This window comes from Marmota flaviventris, chromosome 7 (assembly GCF_047511675.1).
Source record: "Marmota flaviventris isolate mMarFla1 chromosome 7, mMarFla1.hap1, whole genome shotgun sequence".
NCBI lineage: Eukaryota > Metazoa > Chordata > Mammalia > Rodentia > Sciuridae > Marmota > Marmota flaviventris.
The window spans coordinates 60,774,919-60,791,847 of record NC_092504.1 but is presented as its reverse complement, the minus strand read 5'-3'; the positions used below and the strand labels follow the sequence as shown (position 1 = coordinate 60,791,847).

At 36.2% G+C, this 16,929-nt stretch overlaps 1 protein-coding gene across 2 annotated transcripts in view; it reads left to right on the top strand.

Annotated features, from left to right (window-relative positions):
* Positions 1-16,929, top strand: part of Ccdc158 (coiled-coil domain containing 158) — an 85,671-nt gene that overhangs the window by 12,948 nt on the left and 55,794 nt on the right. For both annotated transcript variants that reach the window (XM_027939863.2, XM_071614818.1), the window contains exons 8-12: positions 5,734-5,853; positions 7,751-7,948; positions 9,085-9,567; positions 14,374-14,563; positions 16,701-16,853. In XM_027939863.2, the coding sequence (XP_027795664.2) occupies positions 5,734-5,853; positions 7,751-7,948; positions 9,085-9,567; positions 14,374-14,563; positions 16,701-16,853 (1,144 nt within the window). The remainder of the gene's footprint in view (positions 1-5,733; positions 5,854-7,750; positions 7,949-9,084; positions 9,568-14,373; positions 14,564-16,700; positions 16,854-16,929) is intronic.

Below are 16,929 nucleotides of genomic sequence, written 5' to 3'. Positions count from 1 at the left end.
TGGGGGAAAAGGTTCTGCTTAGGAAGAATTGAATATCTGGCAGCACTAATCTTTCCAGACCATTGACCTTTGGGCAATTTTAATTTCCAATGGCACTCCCGCACTGACCACAGGAGGGGGCTGTTTTTCCTTATATCAAGCTTAAAAACTAGACCTTGACCTTTAACCTCTGTGGTAAAACTAAGACTGGAAAATTTAGCAGTAAAGAGTAACATGAAATTGTATAATCTCAGTAATAGATTTAGATTCTCTACAGATCTATCTTTCAAATGTTTTTAATCACTTCTCATAGGAAGAACTATAATTCATCTTATGACCCAATACAAACCCAAGCAAATGAACCAATTTTATAAAACAATATTTACCCTATTACATGTGAGTCAGTTTCTCTTCTCAGATGCTAATTTGAAGCTCATTAAAATGATCTAATTATTTACTGATGAGTTGAAGTTTGAATGAAACTGTCTCTTTTATTAACCTCCTTGCATAGCTCTTAGCCTAAATCCTTGTGGCAGGGTAATTTCAACTACTACCACTTCCAGGCTACCCTGAGAGACTAAGAAGCAAAAGCCCAGAGAGTAGCATTTATTCTTTCTGGCTTCTCTGAGGTCTCCTTTTTGTGTTCTAGTTTCTTTTCTCAGGACAAGCTTTTTGCCTGATGCTTGCTAGCAGGAATACTCACCCTAATCTGGATAGACTAAGTCTACACAGAGGGCATGACCTTACCATAGAGAGCATAGAACACAAGGATGGTCATGATTTCAGTACATCATGGTCTGGGAGGATACTGTATTGCTTGGGTCTAGTGGAGGTTGGCACATTGGCATAAGTAATAGCTAATAATCTGACAGTGAGAGAGGATGATTACATTACATCCAGTGCAATAACTGATACTCAAGACTACACAAATCATTTTGAAAAGACTATTAATAATTTAATGACAGATTAAACCCTTTGAAAAGTCACAAAGTGCCAAATAGAGCTCGGCTTATGTTTTCTTACATAGTTTATAATGCTGTAGCTTTCCATTATAGCCTTGTTTGGAAAAATTAAACCATCATATATAAACCTCACCTATTATTTGCTAATTTACATATGATCTAACATATAGTATCATGTTGATAAACTGTAAATCAGGACATGGTGGTAAATTTTAACAAATACTAAAATATTCATCTTAGGAATAAAAAAAAAAGTTCCTGAGTTTTTATAAGCCTTATCTTTGACATTGTAGAAGCATAAACTTTAGAGGAAGGACTGCAGACTTTTTACATGAACATTTGTTTTGGGGTCATATAGATAAAAACATTAGAATCATTGTCTTAGCTTGCTCTAATACAAACAATGGATCACCAAAAATTTTGACAGTCTTACATAGTAAACAGTTAATAGAATAGGAGGGCTTATTGGCTTAACTAGTTTTAACTGAGATCACTGAGATGTTGCTAATACAGCATAGTGGACTTTATAGAGCCAGTACCTGGTTAATAGTTAACTAGGCTGTATTAATAGTAACTCTCTTTCATTTTGTCAGGAAACACAAAGAGATAATTATCGGCCATGTTAATATAGAGTTAAATATACTTTGGCCTGAAATGGCATTAGTACATGGTATAGCTGAGCAAGGAAAATCAAGCGAGTTAACAAAATGGATTTCATTTTGGGGCCACGAAAATTCTATTATTATGAAATATTTTGTTATAATAAATACAGAATTGAAAAAGCAAATTCTTCTACTTTCTTTTATTTTCATATGCCTTGACTTTATATTGCCTAAACCTATGAAAACATTAAAATCTATTTTCTGCTGCTTTGGTGCATATTTTAGTATATACTATCCAAAGAACAATAAGAAAAAAAGGATCAAAGAAAATAGTATATAAAAGCTGTAATAATTAAAAGTTAAATTTGTGAAAAAAAACTATAGGGTGTTTTGATATTGTACATAACCCTACTTTATCAAAGGCAATGTTTTTTTGTGAGATCAGAGTCCTCCATTTAAAATAGAAAAGCATTGGTCTGGGGACATGGCTTAGTGGCAGAGCAAGTGTATAGCATATGCAAGGCCCTGGATTACATCCCCAGCACCCAAAATGATGATGATGATGATGATGATGATGTTGATAGTTTTAATTGTAAAAGAAAGAGTTAACTGTTTTTTTAAAAAATTGATGGTACAATAGATCTGAACAAAACTAGAATTCCTGAATTAAGAGAAAACTCATTCAGGAGGGTAATGTTTCTCCTCAGATTCACAAATTATTTTCATATTGTAAAAATAGAAATTATGTTACAAAGAAAATTTTAGATGTAGCTTTTGGAGCTGACATAAGTGTTTTGCTGTAATGCTGTTTTCTATTCTTCTCTTTCCATTTTAGGAGAACCTCCAGAATTCCCCTTTTCGAATTTGGACCAGTAGAAGCTGTCACTATTGGCTCTGTAGATTTGGCTTTACTCTTTAACTTTCGCTTTTTGACAACAAAAATATATCATGATCTTGATTCTAAGTTTATTTTTCTAATTTTGAAAGCAGTTGGGGCTGAATTTCATTCATACTTAAAAAGTGAAGATTTAGTAGCACTGGCTGGAGCAGGAAGATTCTATGCAAATGCTTTGCATAGTTCTGCCAATGCACCTTCATGCTGACCTGCATTATTCCTCATTATGCAGTGCCTGTGTTTTGGAGTTTTTTAGCACAGAAAAAAATCAAAACAAAACAAAACAAAAACACCATTTAAATAATTTTACATGATTTGATATGATTGGTAATATCTCTAAAATCAATGCAAGATTAGAATGAAATTCCAATACCCATTGTCCAGTGATTCAAACCAAAAAGTGGATTCATAGATGGTAAAAGGGAAAACCAGTGCTGCTATCTAAAAAGAAAAGAAAAAAACAAAACAAAACAAATAAAACCAAACAACAACAACAACAACAAAAAAACCCTTTACTGCATCTCAGATATCAGTATGTTTCTGGATATTCTAAAAGGCTTTTCTTTGTAGTATTTTTTACAGCTGTTTGTATCAGCTTAGCTGCTACTTCAATGGTTTTCCCTTTCACTGTCCATTTATCTTTTTAATTAATTCATCATATAAATATTTTTATTCTTAAAAAGTGAAAGGTAAAAGCAGAGCTATAGCAGCTGAGTCAGTACTGACAGCTACAAAACTATGTTCCTGCAGGGGTCTGGAGGAACTTCTGATATTTAATGAAAAGATGGAAAGATAAGATATGGCCCATTCTTGCCTTCTTTCCCTCCCTTATTTCCTCCCTTCCTCTATTTTGGTCTCATAGATTTTATCATCAAGTTTGAAGTTATAAAATGGTCATGCAGCCTTTATTTAAAAAGTAAAAACAGACCAAAGAAAGTATATTTTAATTTGAACTTGTAAAGCACACATTGCCCAAGGACAGAAACAGTTTATGCCAAGCTAGGAGTAGAAAATATGTGCTTTAGTCACATGATTAACTCACATTAAAAGTATTGAATTTATAGCTCAAAATCAAGTGGAAAATAAAGAACTTCAAATGATATTATTATTATTGTGTGAAAAATATTAGAAACAGAATTGAAAGGAACATGTGATCATCTGGATTTTCTTTTCAAATTATATGTGAAAAAACTTGAGATAGAGAAGTTATGTGACAGAGGATGAGAACCTAAGGTGTTTTGACTCTTAATGTGATCTTAACTGCCTCTTGGATCATGTTTGTTTGTCCATATCTTGCCAGGGAAATATGGTAACTGTGTGATAGGACAAGTTTGTGGTTCTTCCCGAAAGTATTCTTTTTGTTATTATTTTGTGGTGTTGGGGATTGAACCCAGGGCCTCATACATGCTAGGCTAGTTTTTAACCACTGAGCTATATCTCAGCCAAACCTAAATCTTAATATCTTTACCAACTATGTGCTGGTCTTCCATAATAATGATAAAATTGAAGAGATGAAGTTAACTGGTATTATTCATTCATTGTTTTCTCAAGAAGTTACTTATGCTACCGAGTTATGCTTTTGAGACTAAATATGTGTGTGTGTGTATTGTGTATGTGTGTGTGTGTGAGTGAGAACTATATATGACTTCAAAGGATTATAAGAGTAAAAAGTAACTTTTTTGTGTGTGGTGCTGAGAATTGAACTCAGGGCTCTACCATTGAGCTACATCCCCAGCCCCAAGTACTTCTGTATGAGATTATTAGTCTAGGTACATATTTTAATCAATAGTATTTTATTTATACCTAATCTTGTGAAATACATTTTTATATATGATATATAATCAATGTAACATCAATTTAAAAATATATTCAATGTAATATTAAATCTGTATCCTGATCCCTGTAGGCTATAATACACTACAGGTAAATATAAAACTGTTTGATAGTCTTATTCTTAAGTCATATATATACATGTTAATATGTTTATAGAAATATACCATATGTATTCATGCTTATTATGTATCAAATAAATGGTTGCAGATATATATATATATATATATATATATATATATATATATATATATATATATAAAATGTTTTTGAATGTATGTTCAGTTAATAAATGAAGATGTTAAATGCAAGTAAAAATAAACTAGAAAGTCATCCAAAAAAGTTTGTGTTGGTCATATGTTCTCTAGATAGAGAGGTTTAAGCATAGTTCATCATCTCAAACTGTTTCATTCTTGACATAGTAGATTTGGAAGTCTAATGAATAGATGCTTTAGAAGTAGGAAGAAATATAGAATGCTTATACAGATATGAAAGATTTCTTATCACTAGAAAGTAGATAATAATATTGTGGATATCATTGCTAGAGGTCAGGTATGCTATGTAACACTAAGTATCAACATATTTTCATTGTTTTAATATTTTATTATCTAAGTTGTGGTATGTGTGGCTCATTTAAAATCCAAACCTTGAGTCTCCTGGTCAGATAATTGGCTTAGAGGATGCTGCATGCTACACCCAGAAGTTCAGAGCTTTAGAAACATTATTAACAGTCAGGTAGCCTCTGTCCTCCATTGAGGTAATACAAGCTGAGGACTTGAGGAAATAAAATGTTTGGTGCTCCTTTTGTTTGCTGCCAATGGTACAATGGAATAAATTTTTCTCTCTACTAAATAGATCAAACAGCTACCCTGTCTGTGAGAAAAAAATTATATGCATATTACAGTCTTTAAAATTGGTACTGTTAACCCCATTTTATAGTTGAAGAGAATGAGGATTAAAATGGTTAACTCAATTTTTCAACTGTAATAAAAAATATATATTTGGCCAAACTTTCAAAATATAACTATATAATGATGACAATAGCTATAATATCTATCATTCATTCTTTTATTTTCAGTGTTTTTTAGTATTGAAACTGATATTCTAAAACAAAATGGCTCTTATAAGTATAATACAGTTCATTTGTGTAGCAACCAGCATGCTATCAGTGCCACAGTAAGCTTCCTTAAATACCAAATTACAGAACATATCATGACAGAACATAATATGAATATGAGAGGAGTATTATAGATAATGTTCAAACCAAACAGTACCAAATATTTTGTCTTGTCTGATTTTCCTGATTAATTCTGCATAAATCCTAAACTTAGAAAACTTTGAAAAACTTATCACAATAAACTTATATTTGCCCTCAACATAATGCTGTTTGCTTTCCAAAGATCATGTTTGGTTTTTTTTTTTTGACTCACTGGCATAGTCAGACTGATTTATGTTCTTCTTTTAGATAGAAGATCTGGAAAAGCAATTAGTCCTTGCCAACTCTGAGCTCACTGAAGCACGTACAGAACGGGATCAGTTCAGTCAGGAATCTGGAAATTTGGATGATCAACTTCAAAAGCTATTGGTAAGATTATGCTCTAAAATATGAATAAGATTGATTCTGGGAAATTTTTCATCAAAATATTTTTAAAAACTAGTTTTCTTTATAAAATCATAAATTTTACAAAATATTGTACACACATAATAGACTATCAGATCACATGTTGTATGTAAAACAATGTTCTGTGTACTTTAATTTTTTTTAAGCAGAGCTGTTATTGTGTAGGGAAATAGGGATCTTCAAGCAGCCAGTCTTTTTCATTTATTTATTTTTAGTTGTCGATGGACTTTTATTTAATTAATTTATTTATATGTGGTGCTGAGAATTGAACCCAGTGCTTCACCCATGCCAGGCAAGCACTCCACCACTGAGCCACAGCCCCAACCCACCAGCCACAGTCTTTTAATTAGAACTGTATTCTACTAAGTTGAAGTAGTGTTAAGTGTTCATTTTAAAGCTAAATATCAAACACATGCAAATTTTGTCTGTAGAAATTTTGAATGGATGTTTAGAGGGGATTTTTAGAAAAAGAAACTGGCAGTAGGATTGTGATAGTAGTGAAGCAGTCTATCTGTTAGAGGTACTGCAGGTTGAACTATCCTAGGAAAGGAAATGTCCCAGCCTCCTTTGTGTGGTATCAGTGGTATAGCAGAATAAATTTCTCTCCCTGTTAAGCCCCATGCTAGGGCATCATGCTCTGCTGGAAAAGCCATCATCCTTTCTGCATTGACAGGGGTGATAGACTGTGGTAAAGGTGGAACTGACAAGTGTGTGCCAGGAACACTACACTGTGGGAGAATCCTGTTGGATGTTCCCTAATGCTCTCCTATCTTGGAGAATGCTGGGCGAGGTCACACATGCCTGTAATTCCAGTGACTCCTCAGCAGACAGAAGGATCACAAGTTGAGATCAGCCTCAACAACTTAGCAGTGCCCTCAGAAACTTGGCAAGACCCTCTCTACTCAGTCCCCCACCAAAATTGCATATGCCCCCTCCCTGTTTTTTCTTCCTCATCTTTGTATCTCCAAGCTGTTCTCAAATTCTAACTCAAATCTTTCTGAAACATTTCTATTTCTTTAGTGAAATTCTTTCTGATATATCTTATTTGTCTATAATGAAAATCACTTCCTTTTTGAGTGTTTATGTGTATGTCATCTTCCTTTTGGGTGATAAATCCTTTGAAGGTCAGTGTGCCTTTGTTCCTCATACTCAGTATTTGAAAACAGTAAACACTCACTGTATATTTTTCTGAGTGACTGAAAAGAGGTCATTCTGTTCACAGTCCAGATGCTGCTATTCTGCCATTTCCAAGTTACTGTTGTTATTCTTTAAGCTTTTGAGCATTTCTTTATTGCAGGAGCACACTTGATGTGAAACATCAAGTTTTGTTATAAAATTCAAGACTTAAACACAGGATGACTTTAAAAATCTATTGTAATTTCCTTTGCAGTATATATTATTTGAAGTCTAGTTCCTTGAAATTAATTTGTAATGCTATTTTTTTGATGTGTTTGTGTGGTGCTGGGGATTGAATCCAAGGCCACAAGCATGCTAAACAGAGAGCTCTTCCAGTGAGCTACATGCACTGCCCTTGTAATGCCACATATTTTAGGTAAGCAAAACATTAACTTATTTTTTGAAAAAATAATCACACTTAATCAAGCTATTAAAAAGGAATCAGATTCCAAAGATCAAAGGTTTTTCAAATGATATAACTCCAAAAACAAAAGAGTTACATTTTAATTATTTAATACCAAGTAGAGGAGGGGAGAACATGCATTCTTATTTCTTTGGTTGTGTGTGTGTGTGTTTGTCTGTCTGTCTATGGTACTGGGGACTGAACCCAGAGCCTCCCACATACTGGGCAAATGTTCTGCCACTGAGCTATATCCCCAACACAGCACATTCCTCACTCTTTTAGGCAGACCTGCACAAGAGGGAGAAGGAGCTGAGTCTGGAGAAGGAGCAGAACAAACGGCTGTGGGACCGAGACACGGGCAATAGCATCACCATTGACCACCTGCGTCGTGAGCTGGATGACAGGAACATGGAGGTGCAGCGCCTGGAGGCCCTGCTCAAGGCCATGAAGAGCGAGTGTCAGGGCCAGATGGAGCGGCAGGTCAGAGCATTCAGGCTGTGCCCCACCAGGTGGCCTCTGCTGGGGGAAGAATGTATTTTATGTCTACTGGTGCCAGTTTTCTTCTTTTATAAATGGGCCTAAAATAGCTCTAAAATAAAACTATGGATTCTATGAGCAATTTTTAAAAACCTGGTATTTATTTCCATATTTTGACCACTTGTCAAACTAAATATGTTAGACTTTATCTCATTTGTATATTGGTGAAAAATTGAACTCCACTACAACTACCTTTTTATTTTCACCAAGAAATTGGTAACCTAATAATTACTTACTTCTGCTACAGAAAAGCACAAGCTATCAGGAAATATTGAGGAATAGCAGGGTTGAAGGTTTACAACAGATTTTTTGTTGGTTTGTTTTTGCTTTTCCCTCAAAAGAGATTTTCCCTTCATCCCTGCCTCCCCTGATTGAGACTGATGGGTGTGCACCATTCCAATGCACTAGTAGCAAGATGTGGACTGCTCTCTTAACAGCTGTGTATTTTCAATTCAATGCCAGTTACTTCCTCAGAGACATAAAATGTACCTCACAATGTGTAAACTTCCCAAAGTGTGAAAGTAAACAAAGTGACCCATCTTGGCTTAGACCCCAGGGAAAATCATTTCCCTATTCTCTGGCTTAACTTCATCTAGAAGATAGAAGAACCAATTGGAAGTTATAATCTTACCTTTTCTATATAAGGACCAGAGAATGTGAATGTGTATTGGATAAAAGCCATTATTCCTTTTCCCCTCAGAGGTCAAATTAAGGGAAGGCTGGAGCAAAATAGAAAATAAGGGCATTTATCATCACTTACTACCCTTCCCCTCATCACCAGTGTTATCTTAATCTAGAGTAGTATTGAAAGCATCCTCAGAGGAATTTCCAACCCTCCTCTCCTGGAAATCCATTACTGAGAAGCATCCTTATTTGAGGCCTCTCCACCTTAGTCTAACACACTCGTAGGTCTTACACGTACTGTCAACCTGGGGTTCTGACAGAAAATTATTTGAATTAGTAAATCACACTTTATCCAAACCATGATTTCATACTTTTGAGTTAAATTGTTACAGATCCTGAGGTTGCTCATACCTATCCTCCCAAATCCAGGAAACTCTCTTTTCTTTAACAATCAGATGGCAGCGATTCAGGGGAAGAATGAGAGTCTAGAGAAAGTGTCCTCCTTGACTGCTCAGCTCGAATCCACCAAAGAGATGCTCCGCAAAGTAGTGGAAGAGCTGACGGCCAAGAAAATGACTCTGGAGAGCTCAGAGAGGACAGTGTCTGATCTGACAGCTTCCCTCCAAGAAAAAGAGCGAGCCATCGAGGCTACCAATGCAGAGATCACAAAGCTCCGCTCCCGGGTGGACTTGAAATTGCAGGAACTACAGCACTTGAAAAATGAAGGGGATCACCTCAGAAATGTGCAGACGGAATGTGAGGCTCTCAAGCTGCAGATGGCAGAAAAGGACAAGGTGATTGAAATTTTGCGCCAGCAGATTGAAAACATGACACAGTTGGTGGGCCAGCATGGACGGACTGCTGGTGCTATGCAAGTCGAAAAGGCTCAGCTGGAGAAAGAGATTAATGATAGGAGACTGGAACTACAGGAATTTAAGGTCTGTATGGTATTTTTTGTTGGCTTAACTTCTGAAATTTCTTCTTTCTTGTAAGGAAGTATAATCTAATTTATTGCAAAAGGGGTTCTTGTTGACTGTGGATTTTCTGAAATAGAAAGGATTTGTGTCTGTGTGTACTTTTTTGAGAAAAGTATCATACCTTTATGAGATTCCAAAGGAGTGTATATCCCCAAAATGGTTCAGAATCACAAGTACAAAAAAAAAAATCAAATAATTCACCTACTCTAATGCCATAGTTTGATATTTTCTCCCTTTTTAGATAGGCCTAAGTTTGAATATCATCTACCAGTACATAATAATATAACATTGGACTGTTCATTGAATATCAGCATCTATGTCTATTAAACAAAACAAAACAAAACACAAAAACAAAAGAGATACCAACAACTTTATTTGGTTGCTATGAGTCTTACATCAGAAGATATATATCAAGGGCTTAGCCTAGATCTTGGCCTATATAAGGTGTTCAGCAAGTATTAATTCCTTCTCCCATTCCATTTTATTTCTGACCTTTATAATATGTTACTTGTTCCTGTTCTAACCTGGATTATCACATTCTATATTGTGCTATATGTATGTGTGTATATGTGTGTTCAAAAAGAAACAATGGTCTCTTCCCTTACCAAACTATAGGCTTCCTAAAGCAGGGTGCACATCTTATTCATCTTTGTTTTTCCTTCCCTGTGTCACTTTGCCTTGCCTCCCAGAAGATCCTTAGTAAATATTTATCAAAATTTAAAATGGTTGGCTAAGTGTGGTGTTCCACACCTATAATTTCAGTGACTTAGGAGTCTGAGGAGAATTCAAAGTTGAAGGCCAGCCTTAGCAACTTAGCAAGGCTCTGACTTGGTAATAAGAGACAACAGAAACTTTAGGTGCTTCCTTTTCCTCATTCTAAAAATAGGGCCAGCAATAGATTATTATATATATTAGGGAAATAATTAATTGCATAACAATTTAAACTTTTCTATTGTTTAAACTTATATTGATTATATTTTTTAAATAGCCAAACTCACCATGAAAGGGACACATACAGACTTATCATTTTTCTTTTTTTTTTCTTCTTTTTTTTAACTGAACATATAGACTTTTTATTATCATTATTGCCTGAACAATACAGTATAACAACTGCTTACATAGCATTTACATTGTATTGGGTATTATAAGCCTTCTGGAGATTATTTGAAGTCTATAGAGAATGTGCACAGATTTTATGCATTTTATATCAGAGATTTGATCATCCAAGGATTTTGGTATCTGAAGGTGGTCCCAAAACCAAAGCTTCATGATACTGAAGGATATCTGCACTTGGAAAAACCTCTATAAATACTCTGTCCCTTATGTTAATCATCTTTTCATCAATATGACAAGATTCCTGAGAAAAACAAAATTCCTGAGGAAAAAAAAATATTTGGGGTCACTGTTTCAGAGATTACAGACCACGGTTTCTTGGTCCTGTTGCCTCCATGCCTGCGGCAAGGCAGTATATCATGGGAGTGTAGGTTGAGGAGATTCAGGCTTATCATTTTTCAATGGTAACCCTACAATGAAAACTTTAGGACAGACTTGCATGCAAGATAGAACATATTTAGGGAGAAGAATGATTGTCCCACCTTCTTGCCTAGGAAGATAGATTGTTAGTGTTAAAGTGACAAATAGAAGAATCCCACTGAGTCCGAAACTCTAAAGATGTATTCAATTTAATCTTTATGATGGAGGCACATATGATGATGAAACTGAGACACAGAAAGATTAAATAACTTGCTGGAAGGCAGCACTGCTTTGAGACTTGATCCTAGACAGTATATGAGTAGGTATTACTGCTCAGCCAGAATCCCCTGGAAACTTGTTAAAGGCAGGCTGCTGGGCCCCACTACAGAATTTCTGAATCATTAGGTCTAAAACTGGGCTTGAGCCTTAGTGTTTCTGAACAAGCTTCCAGAAGATGCTGATAACTGCTAGTCCAGAGAGCACACGTCAAAACCTATGTTAGCACCTCAGTGGAGTGTGGATCACCATGAGCAGAATTGCTCATCAAAGTGTCAGAGAAGTGGGTACTTGAAATGGGAAGAGACTAGGCAGAGAGGAGGAAGCAAGACATTAAAGCAAAGAAAGTGAAGCTGAGTCTAGATTAGCCTGGAGGTGGTGTAGGAGCTGGTAAGGGTTTTAGGTGGAGAAGAGGGGTGACATGAAAATGGCAATGTTAGAAGTAGATTAGGTGACATCAGTACAGAGAAGTGGGTTGAAGAGGTTGAAACCAATCTTCCCATATACCTAGCTAGAACAGCTGAGAGTTCCTAAGTGAAAAGAATTTCACGTAGATGCAAAAAAAAAAAAAAAAAGTCAAACACTAAAGCTCTAATGCATCATCCATTTCCCTCCAAGGTCAGATAGGGAAAGGAAGGGGAATTATTGCCCTAAAAACTGCGGTTTCTCTCACCTCTTTAGGCTGAGTACTGTACACATGGACAACAGAGAAGCAGAGTGAGCCTTCTCCTAATTACCATGGCTGCTCAAAGCTGGACCCTTTCTTAGATGATGTAGAAAGAACCAAATGTTATCAGCTGGTTTAAGAGGTAGAAGAGGAGTGGCACATGCCTAGGATGTGTTGTGATGCCTCAGGGTGCACCAGGGAGAGCCCTCCCCTCCCTCACCCTCTGAGGCCAGCAACATTTCATGTGTCATTTACCTGATTACTAGGCAGTGATCAGGTAGCCCTTTTAGGGCCTTCACTTTTCAAGCCCATTACAGGTGGGCGGTGAGATAAGCCAGGAGTACCCCAGTGATCCTTTTTGCATCAGCTAAATGCTTATAGTGTGTTTACTGTTCAAATACAGCATCAGCCTCCACATCTACACTATTATCACAGTTATATTACATTGGCTTGTATTGCATTATACTTAACTCATTATTTGAGTCAGTTTTGCATTGCTGTGACCAAAGTGCCTGACAAGAACAACTTAGAGGAGGAAAAGTTTCTTTGGGGCTCACAGTTTCAGAGGTTTCAGTCCATAGATGGCTGACTCCATTGCTCTGGGATCAAGATGAGGTAGCAAATCATGGGGGAAGCTCCCAGTAGAAGAAAGATGGTTAGTTTGTGGTGAGGTCAGGAAGCAGAGAGAGTGATAGAGGGGGAGAAACCATAGGAAGGACACACTATTCCAGAACATACCCCTAGTGACCCATCTCCTCCAGCCATGCCTCCCTTGCCCACCCAGTCTGTTCAAACTAAGATGGACTGATTATGTTACAATTCTCACAATCCAACCATTTTACTTCTGAACATTCCTGCATTAATAGGGGCTTTTGGAGGACACCTCATATTCAAACAATAACATCCATTAAATTCCAAGTCTTTAATTCTGTGTGAATATTTCAATGAAATTGACTCAGGTGAATTAAAATAGTTTGAAAATCATAATCTAGAGCTTATTTATGCTTTATATATTTTTCATATACATACAAATATGTGAAATATACATAATATATATCATTAATAATATATGTGAAATATATATTTTTTCACTCTACTAACTCACCTATTGTTTTCTCAAAAGAATAAAACTCCAAACATAATATTTATTTCAAAAGTTACCTTAAGTGGCACATTTGTTGCTCAATTTAAGTTTTCATATGTGTCCCATATCTGGGACAATGGGACTTAACATATTAAGGCCATTAGGCCTTACCTGGAAGGACAATAATGATGACCCGATAAAGTAAATTGTTTTTCAGATGGCATTTATTTACTTGGACTGATCTAGGCTAGTTCTGCCCACTAAATGCAAATCCTTACCTTGCCTCTAAGGCCAACTGGATCTTACCATGGTTCCCTATCTGACCCCATCTCCTACTTCACTCCTAGTTCACTCCCCTTCAGCCATACTGATGGCCTTGCTGGGGACTGGGGCTCTCCCCCAGCTTACCTATGTGACTTGCCGTCTTATCACTTTGAAGATTCTACTCAGGTGTCATGTCATCAGTGAGGTCTTTCCTGACCAAAGGTGTCAGGGTTCACAGGACCAACCCTAGGCTTGATAAATCTTTGAAAGGACTAATAGAACTCAGAGTTCTGCTAATGGCTAAGAGAATAAAGCAAAGTCTGCACCCTCTTGTCTTATTCTTCTTGTCACTTCTTTATCTGACATAGTAAATGTTTGTTTTCTATTAGTCTTTCCTCGCTAGAGGAGGATGTGAGGACAGAGTCATTGTTTGGTTGTTCCTGGTATCAAGGGCCAGGACTAGGTAAGGCAAGTTAGGTGCTTTAGTTGGAGGTCCACATCTGTGGCCTCACTCACTTTCCCTGAGTCCTGACCCCATTCCTAGGTCCTTAACACGTAAAAGGTCAACTTCCTCAAACTAGGTGCTCAATACGTAATTTTTTAAAGATTTTTTTAAGTTGTAGGTGGACATAATATCTTTATTGTATTTATTGTTTATGTGGTGCTGATGATTGAACCCAGTGCATCACACATGCAAGACAAGCGCTTAACCACTGAGCTATAACCCCAGCCCCTCAATACATAACTTTTTAACAAACCAGAGTAGAAATAATGAAAAATTGTGGCAAGTGAAACTGGAGAATTGACATTTAGTTTTAAAAGAACAGTGAAATATTCCTTTTTTCCCCACTTACTATTGATGCTTTATAATAAAATACAAACTTAGCATCCTAAAAATAATTCTAAAAATATTAAATGCAGACAGAATATTAATGATATTTCTTGTTAATATGCACATAATTTTTATTTATTTCTCTATCCTTCATATTTGTCATATATTTAGATTTTAAAAGATAAAAAAGATGCCAAGATCCGGGAGCTTGAAGCCAGAGTAAGTGACCTAGAACTGGAAAAGGTGAAGCTGGTGAATGCAGGCTCTGAGCGGCTCCGTGCAGTGAAGGACATCAAACAAGAGAGAGATCAATTATTAAATGAGGTGAAGATGAGTAGGAATGAATTGAACAGTCTTTCAGGTATGTCACTTGAGTTTGAATTCTACTAAAATATAGGGATGCTGTCAAGTCCAATGTGGACCCTAGCACAATTGTGAAAGAAGGGTGGCCATGTCACTTCTCAAATACAGAGGGTTGTGCTGCCCCATTGAACTTACTCATGGCTAAAATCCCCATAATTCTCCATGAAGAGCTTCCACAACTCATGCTAACTAACCGTTAACATTATTCAACCCTAAGAGTCCAGGAAATTCTGCACTGAGTTTCCAAGAGATGGGCAAGGTATCTAGATTCCAGACTTCCAGAAGGAAGGCAGGTGTTCTTCATAAATCATATTATTTGCTCAATTTGTTTTTATGGAGGTGGAAATGTTGAATTCTTTGAGTGACATAGCTCGATTACAGCTTTAATAATTAATGTGAATTGTAAATAGATTTATGCAGATTTATTGACAGGAAAAATCCAAGGCCTTACATTAAGCAATGAAACACTCCAGCTTCTGACTGTGTGATACAGTATCATGTACTACACACACACACACACACACACACACACACACACACACAGAGTCACTAACTTCTGAGCATTTATTATGCCAGACACTGTGATAGGTTCTTGAAACACTATGTTAGGTCCTAGAAACTCCCCACAGTGGAAATGTGCTGGATGCAAAGGTAGCACAAAGAATAGAGAATTGGCCTCCTAAAGGAAGTCACATCTATGTTGAGTTTGAAAGAGGGAAAGGAATTTGGTAGATGAAAGCGATAGAGGGACATGCCAAACAGAGAGAACATAAAAGCATGAAGGCATGAATAACATAATGTGATCTCAGAAGTATCAGTTGGAGCAAAAGTAGAAAGGAATGCAGGCTAAGAAATGAGGCAGAATAAATAGGTAGAGCTAGACAGCATGGAACCAGCAAAAGATTTTAAGTTGGAGATTATTGTCATCAGATTTTACAAGACCACATCAGCAGGTAAATTCAGGAATGACATGGCTAATGAGATAGACCAGTCAGTTAAGGGGGACTTTTCAGTGATCTTGGTAAATATGATGAGGACTCCAACAAAGGAAGTGACAGTGAGAATGGAAGAAGATTAAAGAATAAAAATATTTTTGGTGGTTGGATCAACAGGACTTAGTGATTGGTGGTTGAGTCTACTCTTGGGTTTTTAGTTTATAGTATTGAGATAATAGCAACAACTGCAGGAGGAACCTATGGAAGGAGCAGGCTTGAGGACAAAAATCCTGAGATGTAGTCAGTGGGAGGCAAGTAGTTTGGGGTGGCACTGGGACCTCTCCACTGAGATGTCTGGATAGATGGAGATTGATCTTGTTCCCTTTGTAAATAAATCTATATCATACATTAATGCATAAATATAATAAATAGATGGATGAATGTGTGTTTTCTAATATAGAAAAAGATGAACTTGTACCAGGTGACTTAGTAGATAAGAAAGAAAAAGATAAGACAGAACTGTGCCTGGTGACACACACCTATAATCTCAGTTACTCAGGAGGCTAAAGCAGGAAGATTGCAAATTCAAGGCCAGCCTCAGAAATTTAGCAATACCCTGTCTCAAAATAAGAATTAAGAAGGGCTGGGGGTTTAGCTTAGTGGTAGAGCAGAGCACCCTGGGTTCAATCCCTAGTACCCCTCCATGTATCCCCTCCACCACACACAAAAGATAGAACTGGCAATATAACTTAATTGTAGAGTGCTTGCCTAGCATGTGCAAGGCCCTGGATTCAATCCCCAACACTGCAAAAATGAAAAAAGACACATGGTAGTCAATTTAAAAAAATACATGGGAGCCTCAGATTATTTATAGTTTCATGGAGATTGATCTACCTACAGATGGTGGTGAAATCTGTTAATGGTGTATATAGAAGGTTTTTAAGATAAAATATATCTGAGCTAATTATAATTACAATGAATACTAACTGGATAAAGGAAGAGGATCCTCACTCAACGGATTAAAAAGAGTCTGATAGATCCTTTGTATGTATATATCATTTCTCTAACAAATAAAGATATAATTAAATAAATTTACTTCCAATCTCTAAAATTCTATGATCATTAATTGCAAATGAAATATCCTTCATATCAGTCTAATAGAAAAAAGTAAACAGTATTATTGATTATTGTATTATATAGAGGACTATGAAGTCTTGAAAAGGAATTTTCGAAACAAAAGTGAAGAAATGGAAACTACTACAAATAAACTGAAAATGCAGTTAAAATCTGCACAGTCTGAACTAGAACAAACAAGAAATACACTAAAGTCAATGGAAGGATCTGATGGTCATGGTATGTTCTACCAGATATTTTTCTTTTTCTTCTGTTTTTAATTTTATTAGTTTAGCTTTATTAAAACATCAACCCA